The sequence below is a fragment of the Ciona intestinalis genome, chromosome 4 (genome assembly GCF_000224145.3).
Source record: "Ciona intestinalis chromosome 4, KH, whole genome shotgun sequence".
NCBI lineage: Eukaryota > Metazoa > Chordata > Ascidiacea > Phlebobranchia > Cionidae > Ciona > Ciona intestinalis.
In genome coordinates, this window is record NC_020169.2 from 4,391,979 (window position 1) to 4,412,632 (window position 20,654).

Genomic DNA, 20,654 nt, shown 5'->3' on the forward strand with positions numbered 1-20,654 from the left:
TTTAAATGGTTTATAGAATAATTTAAAGTTGAAATCTTCCCTTTAAATCCCTGGTGCCACAATGGCATACCAGTGGCATGCTTTAAACCTGCTGTTGTTGCTTCTTTATTTGGGATCAAGTTATTATACACCTGCTAATGCTGAATCGCAGACATGTGAAACTACTGGTATTTATCCGATTTCATCACATAAACAATTGGTGAAGATTAGAGCACCAAGCATTTCTATTACACAGGTAAGCACCTATGCTGTTCTTTTGCTCTGAATGAATTTATATTTTGATCTGTAAACCTTCAATGTATGTATTGGAATATTGGCATATGAGTATCTTAGTATGTAAGAACTTATTGCATCATTTTTTACAGGATGACCAATACATGTGTACTTCATCAGGCATTCCATTTGATGGCGGGGAAAGTTACATAAGTAAGAACTGATATAAAACATATTTTACTCTAATGTTTGTGTCTATACAAGCGAGAATAGCCAAAGTATTTAGTAGTAAACAGTAAACACATTAATCTATGATGTTTCCTATGTTTTACAAATATGAGTGTGTATTTTAACAATGTCACTTTTGATTTTTTTGCAAAATTTCCCTAAAAATTAAGCCTATAGGGAAAATTTAATTCTATTAAACAGTCTGTAAAAAAATTTAAAACTTTATATATATATTTTTTATTTTCTCCAGTTAATTTCACGCCCCATGCTTCCATGTCATCCACACACCACATGCTCGTGTATGGATGCCGAACCTTGCCCACGACACAATCATCATGGTAAGTAATTAAACATATGCTTTTATATCCTGCAGCTATTACTATTAGGCATAAAATAGTTCTGAGAACTAATCTTGGCTCATAAAATTAAACAAAAAGATTTTATACAAACCAACCTTCGACAGAATATAATTGTTTCATATGATCTAGGGGTAAGTTAATGACTTCATGGTATAAACCAATCTGGTATAAAATATAAGTTAAGATGCAACAGCCACGCTTCTTCTCACACTTTTTATCCTAGGCATGTTTTAACAACTGTTGTTGTTCTGTTGAGTCTCATCTTTTTGTTCTTTAAATAACATGGTCTTCGCTATCGTTTTCAAAGATATAATTAAGTTTTATGTTAAGTTCACATTAGATGCATGTTTATTCTGTGTCATCAGCTAGAATATTCTACTGGTTATCATCAGTTTATTTAATTCCAGGCATTGTGGAATGGGCCAAATATGTAATGGAAAAAGAGAAACTTTATTTGCTTGGGCTAAAGATGCTTCACTTCTTAGATTGCCAGAAAATGTTGGTTTCAGGTAAAATTCTATTATATTTACTTCTTTGCATATAAACTATTGGTTTTCTATACAAACCACATACCATACCTTGATATCGCATACCAAATAGTTGATTATAACTTATAACTAAACTTAAGTTTAAAAGCGTAGACCCGAAAGAAATACAACTTACTTGATAAAATTTGTTTTGTAGGTTTGCCTTCCCTGCATTTTAAACAACGCCTATGTGTAACAGTATACACAGTTTGTGTAGATGATATGTTACCTGATTTTATGTAACAGTTAAGGACAATAGAAAATTTAGATTTTAGATTACTGAAAAAGAAATTCAGATTTTAATTTTATTCTTTACTTCATAATAGAATTGGTGGAAGCTCTGGTTTCAATTATATAGTGGTGCAGATGCATTATGCTCATAGATTACCACCTGGCCAACATGATTGTTCTGGAGTAGATGCAATTGCTACTGATGAAAGGTATTTCTTTAATATTATAATGGTGTACAAGCACCTGTTAATTTAATTGGAATATTTTATATTGTATAGAGCAAGAGTAGTATTGATTTTTATACTTAACAAACCGGTAGAACAGTTGTTAATTCTGAAGTTACCGGCCAATCTTGGCCTAAATTATTGAACCGTTGTTGCTTATTTTATACATTCTATTCTGTATGGGTGAGGTTCTTGAGGACCTGGAATTGGGGCCAGATTTTGGCCAAGTACCTTAACAGTTTTTTAACAGGCATTTGTATTATGCACAACTTTTACAGTTAGCGTTTTTGTTCTACATTAAAAATATTTTAACAGGCAGTTATATTATGCTGGTATCTTCTTACTTGGATCCCCATACATCAACATACCACCTCACTCTCATGCTAATTCTGATATCTCATGCCAGACTAATATAAGAAACCCCATCACCGTGTTTGCTTTCCGCACCCATGCTCACAACCTTGGTAGGTTTCTGGTTAGGGTAAGGTTGTCACATTTTGTGACTTTTTAACAATATCCTGTGTTTGTGAAATTTAAATTTTGAACATTATATACTATGTTTTGTAAAATTTTAAATTTTGAACGTATATATACTGTGTTAAATTTTGAACATATTCAGTTTTTAAACATCTGCAAAATTCCCAAAATGCAATTAAACCCATACTTATAAAATATTAATTACAAGTCGCATTAATTAATTTGGCAAATACACTATGATTTGGCTTTACTGTTTTTTTGGCACCTTTTATTACCAGAGTAAACCTATTTAAACGTATTAAACTGGTGCGCTAAAACACCCAGTATCACCACTTTTGCAAAAAAAGGCACAGCTAATACTTATGTACAAATGGCCAACTCTGACCTACATCTTAGTTACCCTATCAAGCCACACTGTAGGACCCTAAAAATGACAGCGTTAAAATATAAAATTTGTTCAGGTACCGTTATCACTGGCTACAGATACAGGAACGGGCAATACAAAATGATTGGCAAAGGCAACCCTCAATGGCCACATGCTTTCTTTACCAGGGTTGGAGGATCCATTGATATTCAACCTGGTGACACTGTTATGGCAAGATGTGATTTTGAAAGTACCAGAAATGTTGCAACTTATGCTGGGTAAGTGTTTGGTAAAGATTGTTGTTTATTCTGCATATTATTCTATGTGGGTGAGGACGATTTCCTTGTTGGGGACCTGGGATTTATGCTAGATTTTGCCCATTACCCCTATTCTGCATACAGTAGTATAGGTAAAGCCAATTCTTACTAGCATTTAACTTTTTCAGCTATAGGCACCAAACCTAGGATAGCATAGTAGGCAGACCTACCTTGCCTTTTTCTACACTGCAATAATCAGTAAAAATTACAACCAATAATTTTGATTTGTTTCATATTAAGAATGTCCATTTAAATTGCCATACCTTCCCTGCATTTAAAAGTTTGACACCTATGGCTGCAGCCAATTCTTGTTGTAAGGCCAAGCGTATGTGGATAGACAATAATCTGTATTGTCATCTAACCTTTCATAGTATTCATAATCATACCCTTAAAAAAGCTGGTTAAAAATGTTTTGAAATCGCAATACACCAATTTAAAACGATTTGGAATTTTCAAACCACTTCGAAAAAAAGTTTTATCGTGCAAAAACTAAAAATGAATATTAGGGTTGGCATTTGCCTGCTTACTAAGCAGTTTATACAACTTCTATATTATCGATGCTACCACAATTTGACTAGCACTGTAGTAGTGAATATGTACTTAATGAATAATGTATGGTAGATGTGACGTGGCCAATCCAGTAAGGTCCTTGGTATGCAAGAAATCAATGGGAAATATTTGCTTAGTTTATGTCAACAGCAAAGAATGTTTGCTGTGATATGAATTACAATGCTTTGAATACATAAAAGATATTAACATATAGTTATATAGTTTTAAAAGTAATAAAAGTTTTACTTGTAACAAAGCTGCGAATTATGAAAGGGTTTTAGTGAACCACTTGTAAAGTTAACTGAGCACCAATCGTAACGACATTTTAGCCAAATTCTAGGAATTTTGCAATAGTTTTTCATTGGTCTTGTAATTTTTTTTAACAAAAACTCAGTGTCACACAGTTCTTTTCTTTATTTAGGCAAAGACAAAACATAAACCTAATAACCTATTATATGGCCGATTGCTACACTGCTAAACATATTTACATTTGAATGCTTCTAAAAACTATTGTTGTCTGAACTCCGATCCTTTGAAATTTTTGACCTATTTGTTTAGTATTTTAAATGGGTTTTCAGCTTAACTTTTATTTTACATATAGCATGGGAGGGGCAGACGAGATGTGTAATTTCTACATGATGTTCTACACAAGCAGCATAGAAACTGCTGGTTCAGATCCTAACTGTTGGGGCATGATGAGCGGGATACCTTTAACCTTCCCTTCAACTGTGGATCAACTAACTCCATACCCAGGCTTTGCAGGGGAAGGTAACTGTGTGTTTTTAACCTGTGTTTTAAATGACATTCATGTAATGTTTGACAACCAGAATAGAACTTCAAAACGTCGAGTAATACAATTTCTTGGTGGAAAAGTATATATTTGTAATTTTTTTGATTGTTAGGGTTTTTAATATTTGGGACTAAAAAAATGTGTATTTTTTGTGTTTTAAATTTAAAGCATATATTTGTAATAGGAAAGTGTCCTGTGTAACGTTCCTGAGACAGTTTTATCTATCAAATTAACATTTATGTTTGCCTGAAATTTTAAACTTGAAACCAGGATAAAAGCATATGCTTGGAGTTGGTCTAAATCCCAGGTCCTTTAATTAATAAGGACTTTACCCATTAAGAAAATAGGTTAAAACAGAATATATATATAAAATCTTAAATTTCCCTTTTTCCCCAGATTCCACTTCAGCCATCGCTCGTGGTGAAGTCACCCAGCCTGAACCACTACAAGCGCATCACCACGGTAACCATCACCATTCTCCGGAGACTGGTGAAGAGCATCATGCTCAAGGAAGAGAGTCTCCTTTTCCTCTTGTTGCCGAGAAAAAAGAAAAGAAAATCGGTAAGTTTGAAAAACTGATTCATGTCATTTTAATCATATATTTTCTCTTTACTTTTTTATACACTTATTGTTATATAGGCTGTAAAAAAGTAAATATAAAAGACTGTTTTTTTTGATAAAACTGTTTAACAAACATGAAGAATAGCTGTATAGTCTGGAAGTTAATTTTAAACAGCACTGCAATTTATGGAAACCAATTATCGTTTCAAATTCAGTTGTTTCTAACTTTTTCTTTATTATTTTTACTACCAGAATTAAGATGTGATTTGACGTGGCCGGACAACTCGGTCATTGGACAAGCAGGTGGCGTTGCTGTTCGTAAGAATGGACAAGTTATTGTATTTCATCGTGGATATAGAACGTAAGTTAAAATTTGATACAAAAAATAATTTGTTGAATTTCTGTGTTTTCATGTTTTTTTTGTATATAAAATAAATTTAATTCCAAATAATTTGTCTATGGGTGTAACATTATTTTTGAAAATTTTTTTTTACACTGTTGTTTGATATCTGTACAAACAAACAGAACCAAAGTAATATAGTGGCGTGTAGATATTCATCACATAGCATTGTTGTGTATCTTAACTACTGATGATTCATGTTTCCTATGTAAATGTAAAGCCGCATAGCCTCTGGTAATATAATAGCTTGGCTTACATGTAAGTGTGTGTATAATTGTTTTGAATTATGTATTAACTATAAGACAACTATAATAGCAGTTTGTTTGAACTCTAACAATGATTTCTAAAAGAATATGTTTTCATATTTCAAATTCCTTTTAGTTGTCACTCTATTTTGCCTGATGTTTTTCGTTTGCAGTATGGGTGTTGGGGTAATGGGTCAATTACGCCCGATATCCTAGACGTTTGACAAGGACCTCATTCATATAGAACAGAATATCATTATAGATAAATATGAACCCTTTTATTATATCTCACAGTTGGGGTGCTAATTCGTTCAGAGTAAATACATTCGTTCAAAAAAATTCTCCCATCACGGTCAACACTGTTTATTCTTACAATCCTTCCACGGGAACACTGGAAGATGCATGGGGAAGCAACATGTTCTTTATGCCTCATGGAGCTTATGTGGATGATTGGGATAATATATGGTTTACTGATGTGGCAATGCACCAGGTTAGTTGTATGTAGTTGTTATATGTATTGGGCAAACTGATGCATATATCTCAGATCTCATTGCATGGCACACTGTAGGTCATCTGACCTACCCATTTTTACAAGAATCGGGTTCGCTATTTGTTTTTGATTGAAACATAGACTGAGTGCATTCATTACTATGTTAAAATATATGTTACATGACAATGATGACATGAACAGAATGCTTTGAATACTGTAGGTGCGTGTATTGGTAGGTTTAACAGCCACACTTTTGTTTGAAACTTTTACTTAAACAATTTTTACCCCTAGCGTGTTCTAACAACTGTCATTTTGCTGCTAATTAATTACCTTCTTGTTGTTTTTTAAATTTATCTACAATACATATACACCAAATGTTAAATACAGGTATTTAAGTTCCCTGCTACTGGAGATAGAACCCCCACGCTAATACTTGGTACACGTCTTGTGCCTGGTAACGACGAGAAACATTTCTGTAAACCAGCAGATGTGGTTGTGGATAATCAAGGTTAGTTCATGAGTGTGAAACTTTTTGCAACAAAAATTGATTTAGTATTATTTAAAAAAAACAATTTAAAAAAAGGATAAGATACACTACTTTGCTATTTTCGTTTAGAATGCCACTTTAACAGTAAATGTAATATCACACTATAGTAAGTTACTTTTAGTCATTGTATTCCCATTATTTAATATTCAATACACTACAAGTAAATAGGTATCTCATGTATTGTTAATGGGTATTAAATTGTTTGGGTTTAAACACCTTTAAAAATTTAGGATGTGTTACTCATTTCTCACAAATTATATTGAATGTAATCGCGCTCTTTGCTCCAAATATTCCACTAGAGTCACTTTGTTATTGGATTTACATCTTTAACATTAGTTTAATATTCCAGGTATGATATATGTCGCTGATGGATATTGTAACGGGAGGATTGTTAAGTTTTCACCTCATGGAACTTACATCAAGTCATGGGGACACGAGGCATCAGCATGGGGTAAGTTTCTATTTATGGGTCATTACACTTTCTCATGAACAATGTACAAAGTCATAAACAGTCTGGTAGTTAGTGTAATGGCCAAAATCTGGCTTATATCCCCGCTCCTGGACAGGAACCTCACCGATATAGAATAAAGTGCAACCAAGGTGCTTTGGCAATGAACCAATGCACATAAGTTAGGTCATAAACCTTACTAATACATTTAATAAGGATTTTTTTCTATGATTTGCTAAAACAATTATAGCTCATTGATGTGTTTTCCTTTTAGGTTTAAAAAAATATCCAAATCTTCTCATTTTAACATAAAAAAATCTTACTCCACAAAAAATATATTTTTTTTTAAAAAAACATTATATTTTGTCATTTATCTTTAGGAATATGATCTTTTACCTTGAATTTGCATCTTTTGTTAATTCCCAGGTACTGCTGCAGCACTTGGTACATTTAACGTTGTACATAGCATCACTATAGCTGGTGATGATGTTTGTGTGGCTGATCGTGAAGATGGGAGGGTCCAGTGCTTTACTAAGGATGGAGACTTTGTCAGGGTTATCCAGGATAAGAAGGATACGGGAAGGAGTATATATGCCATCGAGTATAGTGATGTTGGAGGTTGGTTTATTTTCTCAACTTTATAGATATGAAAAAAAAAATTTTTTAGATAAAAAATTAGAAAAGTGTTTATAAAAATATTTCGGATTTTTTTAAAAACAAGAATTGTATATTTTGGTGCGGAAAAAGACACCTTTTCATTTTATTTTCTCGTTTCATTTGTTAGTAAACAAAGAACTTTCAAAGATTGATAAACCATATTCATAAACCCCTTACAACTTAAGTTACAACTCCCATAGACTGTTGTTAATTTTTTGAAACACCTATGACTATTAGGATATTTGTATATTATGTGCTAAAGGTGTCTAATCTTACCCCACAGTACCATATATACATCTAATGTACAATTTACCAACACAGATGGCCTGTTGTATGCTGTCAATGGTTTAGATGTTACAAGGGTGCCAGTGTCTGGCTTCACCCTTGATTATAAATCTGGTGGCCTGCTCGGAACTTGGGAGCCCTCGTCTTCGGAGTCGCTTACCTCACCACACGATGTTACTGTTTCACCCAGTGGGGGAGAGGTACCTAGTTAAAAAAAATTATAAGATTTAAAAAAAAATTAGTTATAAATATAGGTGGAAACATTTAATATACCGTGTGCCATTGTAAACAGTACTAAACCCCTTAAAAAAATTAAAATTAAGGCAGATTTTTTAAACAGTTTTTAAGCAAGTGAATATATTTACTATGTAAATTTACTTTGTTTAGCCCTTAAAACATCTAAGAATTTTACGAAAATGTATGTTTTTGTTTTATGTGAATGAACATATAGTACCCATGTGAAATAATGGCAGCTGTGTATTAAAGTTTTTTTGTATTTTTTGTTTAATCTTGGAAAGGGATGTAAATTATATGTGACTTTCTGTTACACGGGCCTTAACATGTTTGTACACCCTCTACTAATCTGTATTCTGTATTTAAAAGAAAAATGTTTCAGTTTTCTAATAGTGTCCCAGTTTAAATATAGAGCATCCTGCCATTTAATTGGACTCTACTCAATTATTCATGGAATGACCTTTTCTCTTGAGGTTTAATTCTGCAAAGAATTTGTTTTTAATCTTTGGAACACAATTAGTATTTTATATTTTAATACTTTAGGCTTTTTACTTCAACATATATTTTGATGCATGTTAACATCTGTTGTATTTTATCAAGGGTGAGTTCTTTGCATGGCCCTTCATGCGACCTGGAATTTAAATCATTTTTAGCTTATTACCTCGTCATTTCACTACATAATTCTTTTTTTTTCAACTGATAAATATCTATTTTATCAGGCATGCACAAAAATGTCATATTTTGTTGCAGGTTTATGTTGTTCAACTGAAGGATAAGAAAGTTTACAAGTTCAATGTTTTTGTGGATGGCAAACACGTCACCAAAACTTCACAAAATCAAGCAAGCGTGGCTTCTGTTGTTGTTCAAGATAGTGTGGCTTCTCAGAGTGGTGTGGCTTCTGCCAAAGATACAAGGCCTCATGATGGAAAAGTCTCTCACGATAATGTTGCCACACGGTCTAATGCCCTGGCCCCGCTACAAGGCTCTGATGATCCCGTGGCTTCCTTGAGTGACATGTCACCTTTAATTGCCAACCTCGCTGTGAAGAAAGATGGCAAGCAACAAGCTCTTTCTTCTGAGGATGAACAACCAACTGAAGAGGTGGGTGAACATAGATATTTAATGAAAATTAGTTGGGGTAAGCGGGGACATTTTTTTTAACAGTAAACAAAAAATATTTAACCTCAAGACTCTAAAAGAGTGTTATTAATAATTTGTTAAAACATGTTCAGGAAATATGAGATATTATGTTCTAACTGTATCTATCTTACCCCACAGTACTATAACCATGAAAGATAATATTTATGTGTACATGCTACATACATTTGCTTTATACCCATTTACCTATTATTTTTTATCAAAACTACGCCTAGACCAAAACAGCAAAATATATTTTTATCACATAAAACTGTTTGTTAATTTAAAAACTAAATAAATGTTATTTTCTTTCTACAGATGAATCCAGCCAACACAGGGGTTACAGCAGTAGTAGTTAGCATACTGATAGCTGTGCCCATACTTATTCTCATCACTGGGTTTCTATATGTTAGATCTCGTACAAGGAGATTAAATGAATATGAAGGTATGATGTTATCATGAGCTGGTAAAGATACCTACTTTTAATTACATTTGGTTGATAGAAATATTTTTATATCGGTCCTATTTCTTTAATTAGAATTTGAATGTTCGGTTAGGTAAAGCTGTATCCAGTTATGTATTATTTTTATTAGATTATTCAACAATACAGTAATAGAAATATATTCTTTAAATTTGATCTTAATTTTTCTAATGTTAGTTTTTGGTTGCAACTTTCAAGAATTTAAATAGAAATCACTTTCGCTGGATATGTATTTCTATTGAGAATTTATATATTGACCAAAATCATCACTTTTCTTTATTTTTTTTCACCACAGGATTGCTGACTCATGATGACTTTACATACGATGATCAGAAACAGTCGCTGATTTCACCAAAACCAAGAAAATTAAATCTTGGAAAATTTTTCCACAGTTCAAAAAGAGACCAATCTTACACCAGAGCAAGGTAATAATATGTTATTATATTTTTAAAATGTTTTGTTCAACAATTTTTATATTTTGTTTAATGTTCAAATGAACAAGCATTACAATACAGAAGCTAGTTAAACACATACAATGAATTTCTGTATTGCCACATATGCAACTTTGTGAGTGATTATAGCGCAGTAAAAGCACCAGAACATTTGTAATGCAAGTAATATCTTTGATTTTTGACTTCCCAGAACTGAAGAGGAAAGTGAGGAAAGCGACATTTCACCAGATAAACCAAACTCTGAACCATAAACCGAATGTTTCAATTAATTTCTTTTAAAAATGGAATATTTTAAAAGTTCTTTTTTTAGGAGATTACTTCTGCCACAGGTATGGTATGAGTTATATAAAGTTTTATTTCTGAGTAATTTTTTTTATTTTTTTTTCTCTGTGTAGGTGTATGTATGTGGTGTAAATGTATATTTATGTAGTTATTTGAATATGATGTTGATTTTTTCTTTGTTTTAAAAACTTTTACTTTTCAGTGATTCCAAATCCTAAGTTTTGTAAATAGCAAATGTTAAACCTAAAAAAGATTGGAAACACTGGGCGAGCTAGATTTTAAAACTTTAATGTGCAATGTTTGAATTAAGTTTCTACAATTGCTATTGCATCTATATTTTACACAATCATTTTTTAGACTTTGTCATTAACCATAAACTACATATTTCATTTCATTACTCACACATACACAATATAAAGCCTCCAGAAAATTATTTTTACTTGGGTAAAAAACAACATTTTTTTTACTTTTTGCCATACTGTAGGATCTCACCTATTACTAAAATTAACACCCCAAAACATTTTGTAAATTAAAAAAAACTGCAGTAGGCAAGTGTTTATTTATTCCAAAGGTAAATATATTGTTGTAGTATAATAACACAAGTATTTTATGTCCTACAAACAAGAGATTCTCCTTTCTTTCTAAAATATACTTCGCTTTCTTCTTATTATTGTACTTTTGCTTACAGAACATGCAGTACATATAGTAACAGTTTTAATTACATGAGATTTTTACACACAACTGTTAATTCTACAGTGCACTTAGTCTAAATGGGTCCAACTAAATTAAAAACAAATATTCTTTGTTGATTTTTTCACACTAAAGTAAGCTACACTGTATAAAATATTGCTTGCCAAAATACTTAAATATTTAGATTTAAAACCTCATACTTCATAACAGGTATTTTACCCAAAAGTACAAAATATTTTATTTTACTGCCAAAAGCAATTGTTTATCTAATCCATGGTTTTAAAAACTGCATAAATGCTTTTATTTTATTTGTACATACAAAAGTACTATTTTACAGCATCCTATTTTTAAAAGTTAAGGTTTTTTTCTATAACATTTGCTGCTAGGCATAATATGAATCTAAAAAGATCTGGCAAATTTTCTGGTACATCATATTCACAATAAAACTTTTATTATTGTGTATTTTTCACAATTTCTGTTTTTGGTGTTGTCTATTCAGAAGAATAGATTTTTGTTAGGAAACAATCACTATTGTTGTCTCATATTGTTATTCCTGTGTATTCATTGCAAATAAAATGGCATAAAAATGTCTGGTGTATAAAAAGACAACCTTGTTATAGCTTGACAGTGAGCATGAGGTGAATGAATACACCATGTTTGTGTGGTGTATAATAAGACTCCCAGTGAACTTGAGGTGTATGATACACCATCTGTGTTTGGTGAATAAGTACCGGATGTCATATCCAAAAAGATAGAATACAAAGTCATTATTTATATATGTGCGGGTAAGGTCTTATACGGCAAAACACACAAGCTGGCCTAGTGCTAAATACATACGTCAAGTTATATTTAATTTACCCAACACTTATTTTGATGATGTCACAATCTTTATTGGTATTACATTGTTCGTATTTAATTAAAACAAACTTTTCATTTGAACATTTTGAAGAAATGCGACCAAATACTTTAAACAACAACTATGCCTAGAAATCTGCAAAGTTTGCTTGGGGTGTCTACACCTTATGGGTACAGACAAAGCCTACAGCTGCCGAAAACTAAAGAAGGAAACCAAAAACGGACCATGCAAGAAGTTTTAGCAGCTACCCATAAAGGGTGTATTTTTCCAGAGCCAAAAGTCCCTGAAATTCGGATGAGAAATAATAAACTGTCAGGACTAGTGTATGAATACAACAAACTTTGCAAGAATGTGAAATACTTACCGAATCCAGTGTCGAGACTGTTGTACGACGGTATGAAGATTAGGTCCATTAAGGTAATAAAGTATTTATATACATCGTATGGCGTCTCAAGAACATTTTATATGGTGATCGACATAGTTGTTATCCAAAATATTTTTTTGTAGTAAGTGTAATAAATTAAAATAATAGACCAACACTGGGAGAAATGCAGTAACTGGACAAATGCAGTATCGTGGTTAGGATTCCAGAGGCCTATAAGGACGCGTCATTGGGCTGCTTTTAGTGTGGAATGCGCGTCAAATAATCAACTAATCAACGCATGTTAACTGGTAGCGAGGTTGGAATTAGGTTCTGCTTAAATTCACACTCCAGTTTGGTTAAGCTGTTACAGTTAGCAGTTTTAAAAGTTGTTGGTTTTAGAATTCGGAGCTAAAAGAAAGAGAAACAATGCCATGTCATGCTGAGCATGAACAAAATATGGAGCCACCGTGCGTAGCTTACTATAGTCCTAAACCAAGTCAAGTTTTTGCCAAAAGAGGTATTTGTTATGATTCCTTTATTCGTTAATTTTCTTGCTTGGCCGAGTGGTATACTTGTAATTCGTGACTAGGTTTCGTAAGCCATTCGTTAGTTAGTGTTCGCAAACATAGACATAAAACCCCTAAACTGACTACACCATGTTTTTTAAAAATTGGTATAACAATTATGTATGAAAGACAAAATTTATCAATTCACCTTAAATTTATCAAGACTTGTGAGTTTTTCGTTGGGGTATACGGGGACGTATTATTGAACTATGTTTATTTTTGCGGAGCCGTTAGTCACCTTATATCATACGTGTGTCGTTTGAATAAATGAATGAAATTTATTTCGTCTCTTCGGTCACGATAACTAAGAACAAGAGAGTTAACAAAAGCGAAGCATTTTTTCTACCTTTTAATCTTCGCTACCGTAATCGAAGAGACATATTGTTATTATTATTTTTATTTGATTTACTTTCCAGCTAGATCACCACACTACAACTCATATTGAAAGCGGAAAATCTCTCAACAGAGATGTACAAGCTTCCTTATCAACTGTATGCGTGTTCCTTAGTAAAGCTGTGACTTTTAAAGCGTGTTTGAACTACATGAAGAAATTTGGGGATTTGGAAGAAGTGATTCAAACAGGGGAAAGGTCGTTTCGTATCTCATATAGGTGAGTAAGTGGTTTCAATTTTTATTATAAGCGGAAAAGCGTTTTGGTAACTACGTTGTTTTATGTGATTCGAGATGCTGAATCTATGGCTTAATAGTTAGGTGTAACAAGTAAGAAGTTTTAATCTTGTCAACACGAAGAGCATTTCGATTTTACCACGGCCTATATTAGTATAGGCCATGTTGTATTACGACGCTTGTTAGTTCCATGTCTGCAATTGAGTTTCTGTTGCAGCATTTGGATAAGCAGACATGACTTTTGGTTGATTTGGTCATTAGACGGGAAGAAACGTAAAACGGCATTCGTTATAACACGCCTAAATGGATAAAACGAAAGAACACAACTTATTCGTTAAAGGCCTTATTATTCACTTGGTGTAATGGTAAAGTCATTACATTGCGGAGAATATGATTTCAATACCGTAGGGGTAAAATGAAACCATAAGAAACGGTATACCAGTGTGGTTCCTTTTATAGTGTTGAAGCGCGGTTGAAGGCAAAGCTTATTGCAGTGTAGCATGGCATATACATAGTTTAACGCCTGTGGCGATAATTAATGTCGAGACTTAATCTGTGGGAAATATACAAAGGCGAAATTAACGCAAATAATTGTCACATACTTATCCTCTCGTAGAGGGGCAAATTCACAGTTAAGCCTTAACCGAAGTTTCACGAAAACCAATCACGCGGTAACGAAACATATAGACTGTAAAAAACAATGCTAATAACCAGTTGTGTCGGCAAATACTAAGCCGCATTTCATGTAATAAATAAAACTAAGTCCTAAATAGCATGCCCATAAATCAATTGTCATGAACGTGGAATTTGAACTTTAAACTAGCTGACAGGGTATTTTCGACGTGACCCTGTATACGGCCTGCAACAACATACAAACTGGTAAATCCATAATGTAGGCGGCACAGTTTTAATACACAACAGTCGGCATTCTGTTTAATATGAGCACACATCTAGCCTACAGAAAATCGATTCAATCGTTGGATTCCTTTGTATATCAGACGTCTCCGCATATATTTCCATATAGCATTCAATTCCCTTTTGTACAGTGTATAATCAATGGCGATAATTGAACGAAACGAATATTTAAAGAAAAATTCGACACAATTTGACGCCTAATTTACACCTTTTGACTTCTAGGCCTAGGGGTGTAATTGATTTTATTGCTTGCGAATTTAAATAGTCGATTTGCCAGACCGCCGCTGAAAGGCCGTGTAAGATTAAACCCGATTTTATTGATTTCAGTAATCTGGTAAGTGCCTGCGACGCTGTAGCTCGAAGCGATAAAAGATATGTCCAATGTTTCTGGTTCCACGGAGATCTAAAGAACAAGAAATTTCGGAAGCGAAAAAATAAAGCTTTACATGTGGTGCAAGACTTTACTTTAGAAAGACAATAATACTCACTTTAAATGCTTGTTTATTTTTACTTATACAGAATACAGAGTAATAAACTGGTACAGCGTAGTATATGCGTGTAATTGACCAGATTTATATAACTATGGTGGATTATAGGAAGCATGGGGTTAAGTATATTGACAAAGCAAGACACATATAGCGGATCAATACATGGAAAATGAACTTATAGTTGAGGTACAGCTACCATATGAACTTCTACAATATTCTTATGAGTGTCAAACACACTCAACAATGATGATGCATTGCACAAATGGAAATCATTAAATGAAAAGTTGTGTTGTACTTTATTAGGTAATTGGCACAAAACTGCGGAGAAATTAAAGTCGTTTAAATCAGGATTCAGTCAATTGAGCAGTGGGAACTCTTTCTTCAACCAGTTTGTTGTGAATTTCCATCAAACCTTTGAAATATTTGACCGTTTTCACTTTGAGCTCAAGAGTTGCGTCCTCGTCACAAATAAAGATGGTTCTTGGATGTTGTTGGAATGCAGATACAGTCCACATATGACTTACACCACCTTCTATAGCTTTATGAAGAGCATACGACTTGTGCGCACCAGTTATTAATATCATCACCTGGAATGAAAAACAGTTACATTTGCTGATATTTAAAATTTACTCTATTAACAACTGCAATCATTCATGTGAATTAGCATTTGCATTTGGTTTTAAGTTGAGATGCCGGGGCAATGCAGTTGTTATACCACATATATTGTTTCACACACCGCATTTCCACTTCCAAATTACCACAGATTTAATTTAGTGACAAATCACCATGCATTTACTTAGTGAGCAATCAAATAAAAGATTTTATCCTAGAATAATTTTACCTCTTCAGCGTCCATTACTGTTCCCACCCCCACAGTTAGCGCTTGACGAGGAACTTGGGACAAATCATTATCGAAAAATCGTGCGTTTGCCAAGATGGTGTCTTGAGCTAATGTCTTCACCCTTGTACGCGATACGAGACTTGAACCTGGCTCGTTAAAAGCAATATGACCATCAGGTCCTATCCCCCCTACAAAGAGGTTGACGCCTCCTGCTTCTTTAATCTTATCTTCGAAGCTCTGACACTCCTTAATTACATCCTCCGCATTCCCATCCAGGATATGAGCATTTTTGGGATCAATATCAATATGTTTGAACAGGTTTTCCCACATGAATGAATGGTAGCTTTCAGGGTGATCTCTTGGTAGGTTCACATACTCATCCATGTTAAAAGTCTTCACATACTTGAAAGATAAAGCACCGGACTTGTAGAATTCTATCAGCTTCTTATAAGTACCCAGAGGTGTGCTACCAGTTGGGAGACCAAGAACAAAGAATTTTTCCGGTCCTGGATTAAATTCATTTATCCTGTTCCTTATGTACTTAGCAGCCCACAAGCTTACTTTGTCATAATCATCCAGTATTACTAATCTCATGGTGCAGTATTTTACACAGTTACCTAAACTCCTACAAACAGTTAGAAAAAAGCAAATGCTAGTGAGAGAATGTTGTTAGCTAACAGAAATAAATCTACATTTATCACTACAGTGGCAAGGCAATGATTAAACAAACACCAATTAAATGGGTTATAACTTGTGTTACTATCCCATGTCATAATAAATGATTGGCAAAGGCTTGATATTATGTGTGCAATTTACATACTGCATCCAAAACATCAAAATAGGATGCAATAAAATTTTAGTGATTTAATTTTTGATTTATCGTACCAATAAAAAGTTGATTGTGATAAGCATTACAAACAAGAACATTTGTCTATAAAACTTGCGCTTAAAAACTTTATAATATTTTAAAGTGTTGTCAGCCATAACTGTTGTGATTGTAGATTTTATAAATGTTGGTGCAAACGCAAAATATAAAATGGTGATTGCTTCATACAGAAAACGAGCATACATAAGAATGTGACAGGAGGTTTAGAGAAAAAGCAGTAAGAAATAAAACACTTGCTTTTGTGAGAGAAGTTAGAAACAAAAATGGAAAACAAAATTATACAAAACAAATTACAATGACATATTATATATTTATATATATATACATGGAAATAAATTTCTAATTATATGTTTATTATTTATATCTATTCTCTTTTTGCTTAGTCTATGGTGAAAAATGACTAGGTAAACAAAAAACATAAAATACACCAGAATATAAAAATGGGTTACACTTTTTATTTTATAAAAACTTGTTGCTGTTTTTGTGCAAAATGAATGAGTGGAATATAATAATATTCACTTTATTTAAATTATTTTCTTAAAATTTACAACGTTTTGATATATATCATGCAAAAAAATAACAATTATTTCATTATGAATTAGTAATTGCAGGTTTAGTAATAACAACACAGTGTAAAAAGTTTTGCTTGATTTTGAGTGGGCTTCATTGGGCAATGTGGTTTTTCATATACAATGTATAAGAAAATCTATGGATATATTGTGTAGAATTTGGGAAAGTTAAGCGAAAGTCTTATTTATGCTGGATATTTCCTTAAAATTTGTGTTCATTTTAGATACAGAAATACATGGAATGGGCATTTAATCGACTACATTATCATATATATAAATTGTTGAGTCTTGTTGAATCAATAAATTGCATGAAGTATGAGGTAAGTGCATCAAAGCTTGCACCAAGCACATATAAAGGGAAAAAAACTTTGTAAGCACACTACATTGCACTAGCGTGTAATTGCATTGTATAACATTATCTACCTAATTCTATGTGACATCACTGACATGGGATTATTGGCATTGTGATGTAACAAGTAGTAAAGTATGCATTTAAACTAGGAAAAGCAGATTATGTTCTTATGCTGACATCTGCCCTAAATGGGTTGACTTATGATAATCAGTTTTCTGTTTCTCTGGTAGACTAGTTCCTTATATTTTGAACTGCTCTTCCAGGGTTTTAACTTGTTGCTTGAAAAACTTAGGAATATTAAACCTTGGTTCATTCATTGCATCATCTATGCCACCATATACACAACCATCCTCGCACTCATTTGAACCCGCACATCGGAACTTTGGTTGGCTTGCCGCCTCCTCTGCATATGTGGACGGCAAGCAACAAATGTCACGTAAAGTACACGGCAGGTGCTTCCTCATTCTGAAGTTATGCAGTAAACCCCTTGCCTTCTTCAGTACTAGTTGGCCATTCATTTGCATGGCAAGGTGCGAGAAATGCAACAACATTTCATCGGATGCAAGTTTGTTTTCATACACGTCTGTGCCGTATAAAGATATTATAGCCACACTAACAAAGAGATGGAAATAGTTGGTCTGGTAATGAGCCCAGCATGCTTCCCATACAAGCAAAGCTTCATCTTCTGTGAACTCCCTTTTAAAACAAAGCAAAATCCATCTATGCGTAAACAGTAGCTCCATAGACCCTGGGCCGCATGTGATAAGGTGGCTATAAAACTGTGGCAGCATCAAGCGCAGCATCTCACGAAGGTAAAGAAGCTGTTTCTCCATGTCCTGGTCAGAGGGTGAGCTGATAAATATGGTTCTTTGCATCAAACCAACAAAACACCAGAAGGTATCACTCTCATTTGCCAGTTCTATCAGAAGTGGAGATAGAAGATCTGACATTCCTTGTGTGTATCCTGTCTTTGAATAAACTGAGTAATTGAACAGTATTCTTTGCAAAACGTCTAAATTTGGGTTTCCTTCTCCTTGATAATACGGATTTGCTCTATCTGTGCGCAGAACATCTTTTTCAACAGAACAAGCAACATTTTTCCAGAAATCCAATTCCTTTCCATTGGTTTTCTCCATAATATGAAGTCCGGCTTCATTTATATTTTTATATTTATTCATCTTTTTTATCCTGTATTCATCTCGTTCAACTACAGTTGAATCAAGTTTATAATACTTGAGTAAAAATGGCCAAACTTGGTGTCTAAGCTCTTTTTCAACGCCCCCGAAAAAGACAGCTTTTTGAATCTTTTCTTCATTCTGAATACGACCGTATTCATCACTGAGCAAGTTCCATGTATCTGTTGTTAGACCTTTATACAACCCTTCTTCTGGATGCCTCTGGTTTGGATGAAGTAGTGGCTTCACTATAGAAAAATGGTGGATTCCTAAAGCAGTATTTGAGCTGTTCTTGCTTCGTTTTACTAAAGCTTTCCACTCAAGTAGAACTGTAGCAACGCAGTCAAGTCCACCCATGTGGAAATGAAGAACTTTGTATTGAGATTCCTGGCTTGCAATGATCAACTCTCCACAAGTACAAGAGTCGTTCCGGAAAAACACCCTCATCGACCTCATTTCTGCAAGGTTTACATGAAATGAGCCAAATGCTTGGTTTTTTGGTGGTCTGATGACGTGGCCTTGGTTATAGGAGGGGGAGCCATTTTTATATCTTATAGAATTTTCTGGAAATTGAAAATTATGAATTGCTTGGGGAGATTTATTCAAGTCAGCGCTGTTATCATCTGGTTCTATACAAGGCTCTGAAACATCGATATTTTCATCTAAACCATTGATAATTGCCTTGGTTTCTAGTTCTTCAGCATCTTCATATTTGACTTCATTTTCTTCATTCTGTTCTTTACTCGGCAAATTGTCTGGCTTGGATTTTATATTGTCATTTTCGGTTTTGCTGTTAGGACTCCAGTTTAGCAGCAAGGCTGTTGAATTTGGTTCTACTTTTGCTGTGATAGTCAGGTATCCAGTATGGTGCAGAATTGCATTTGAAAGGAGACTTGGTGGGTGTATACACACACTGTTACGACTGTAGAGAATCTCACCATCTAACGGAGCAGCTTTGGATGCAGATACAGGGTTTAGAAGCTTTTGAAAAAATTGCGCGGACATATTATATTAGCACCCTACACCAGCTGAAAATAAACAATCATGAAAGATGACAGAAACACACTGTAATAGAAAGGCAGCATAAAATTTTAAACTTTATAATTTTAACAGACTTTGTACATTTATTTTAAACAACAAATATGTGTTTTAGTACTATAACGCAAATATATATACTTTTAATACAAATACGGTTCTCCAAAAAAAAAAACACTTTTATACATTTCTATCAGCAAAACATTCTAACCTTTTATAATGTGATATATAGAAATAAATATAGATGGTAATGGTAAAAGTATAACGCAAGAAATCAAATGGACTATGCCATTACTTCAGATGGATTCATTAGCCTTTTAACAATGTAAATTCGTTCACCAGACACAGTTGCAATGTACATAAAGTTTGTATAAATTAAACTTAAACGTTGAACTTTATTTGTTGTGTTCTTTCCAACTTTTAGCTTCCATGCAATACGGAGAATTTTCGCAAGTCCTTTAGCTACATTTTCATCGTTAAGTAAATCTCCGTGAGAAGACATAATTGCTCCATCTTCGTTTAGGATAAGTAGTCCAACTGAATCAGGAATTTCCTCTAAACTGCGTAAATGGGGATCCGCAGCCATTGTAATAGCTCTGTATAAAAGGAAAAGGAAGAGAATTAATAAATTAACTACATTCTTTCCATAGAATACGCAATACGCAACTGAAACGCTAACTAAAATAAGCGCGAGCATATAGAGGTAGACGCATCTGTCTTTCTTACACCTTTCTGTGTAACGCGAAAACTAAGTGAGTCACACAAGGCGTTTAACGGAACCCATGAGAATAC

The 20,654-nt window shown here is 33.6% G+C and overlaps 4 protein-coding genes across 4 annotated transcripts; 2 read left to right on the plus strand and 2 right to left on the minus strand.

The window, feature by feature from the left end:
- Nucleotides 1-11,794, plus strand: LOC100186640 (peptidyl-glycine alpha-amidating monooxygenase A). The gene is made up of 19 exons (XM_002130685.4): nt 1-235; nt 366-426; nt 692-779; nt 1,208-1,309; nt 1,654-1,767; nt 2,098-2,246; nt 2,721-2,901; nt 4,091-4,257; nt 4,676-4,840; nt 5,093-5,201; nt 5,780-5,975; nt 6,363-6,483; nt 6,872-6,973; nt 7,397-7,588; nt 7,949-8,112; nt 8,897-9,247; nt 9,602-9,728; nt 10,060-10,189; nt 10,407-11,794. The coding sequence occupies exons 1-19, from the start codon at nt 62-64 to the stop codon at nt 10,465-10,467; spliced, it is 2,754 nt and encodes a 917-aa protein (XP_002130721.1). The 5' UTR covers nt 1-61; the 3' UTR covers nt 10,468-11,794.
- A 323-nt stretch (nt 11,795-12,117) lies between these two features.
- On the plus strand, nt 12,118-15,061 carry LOC100185784. The gene is made up of 4 exons (XM_002124086.5): nt 12,118-12,461; nt 12,808-12,925; nt 13,395-13,584; nt 14,844-15,061. The coding sequence occupies exons 1-4, from the start codon at nt 12,168-12,170 to the stop codon at nt 14,995-14,997; spliced, it is 756 nt and encodes a 251-aa protein (XP_002124122.3). The 5' UTR covers nt 12,118-12,167; the 3' UTR covers nt 14,998-15,061.
- On the minus strand, nt 15,004-17,630 carry LOC100184260 (glucosamine-6-phosphate isomerase 1). Its single transcript, XM_002130845.4, has 2 exons — nt 15,846-17,630; nt 15,004-15,591 (listed from the first exon to the last, which is right to left on the minus strand). Exons 1-2 carry the CDS (start codon nt 16,437-16,439, stop codon nt 15,349-15,351), a joined length of 837 nt encoding a protein of 278 aa, XP_002130881.1. The 5' UTR covers nt 16,440-17,630; the 3' UTR covers nt 15,004-15,348.
- LOC100183410 (TBC1 domain family member 16-like) lies at nt 16,472-19,982 on the minus strand. Its single transcript, XM_002124148.5, has one exon. It carries the CDS (start codon nt 19,830-19,832, stop codon nt 17,892-17,894), a length of 1,941 nt encoding a protein of 646 aa, XP_002124184.1. The 5' UTR covers nt 19,833-19,982; the 3' UTR covers nt 16,472-17,891.
- Between the last annotated feature and the right edge of the window lie 672 nt (nt 19,983-20,654).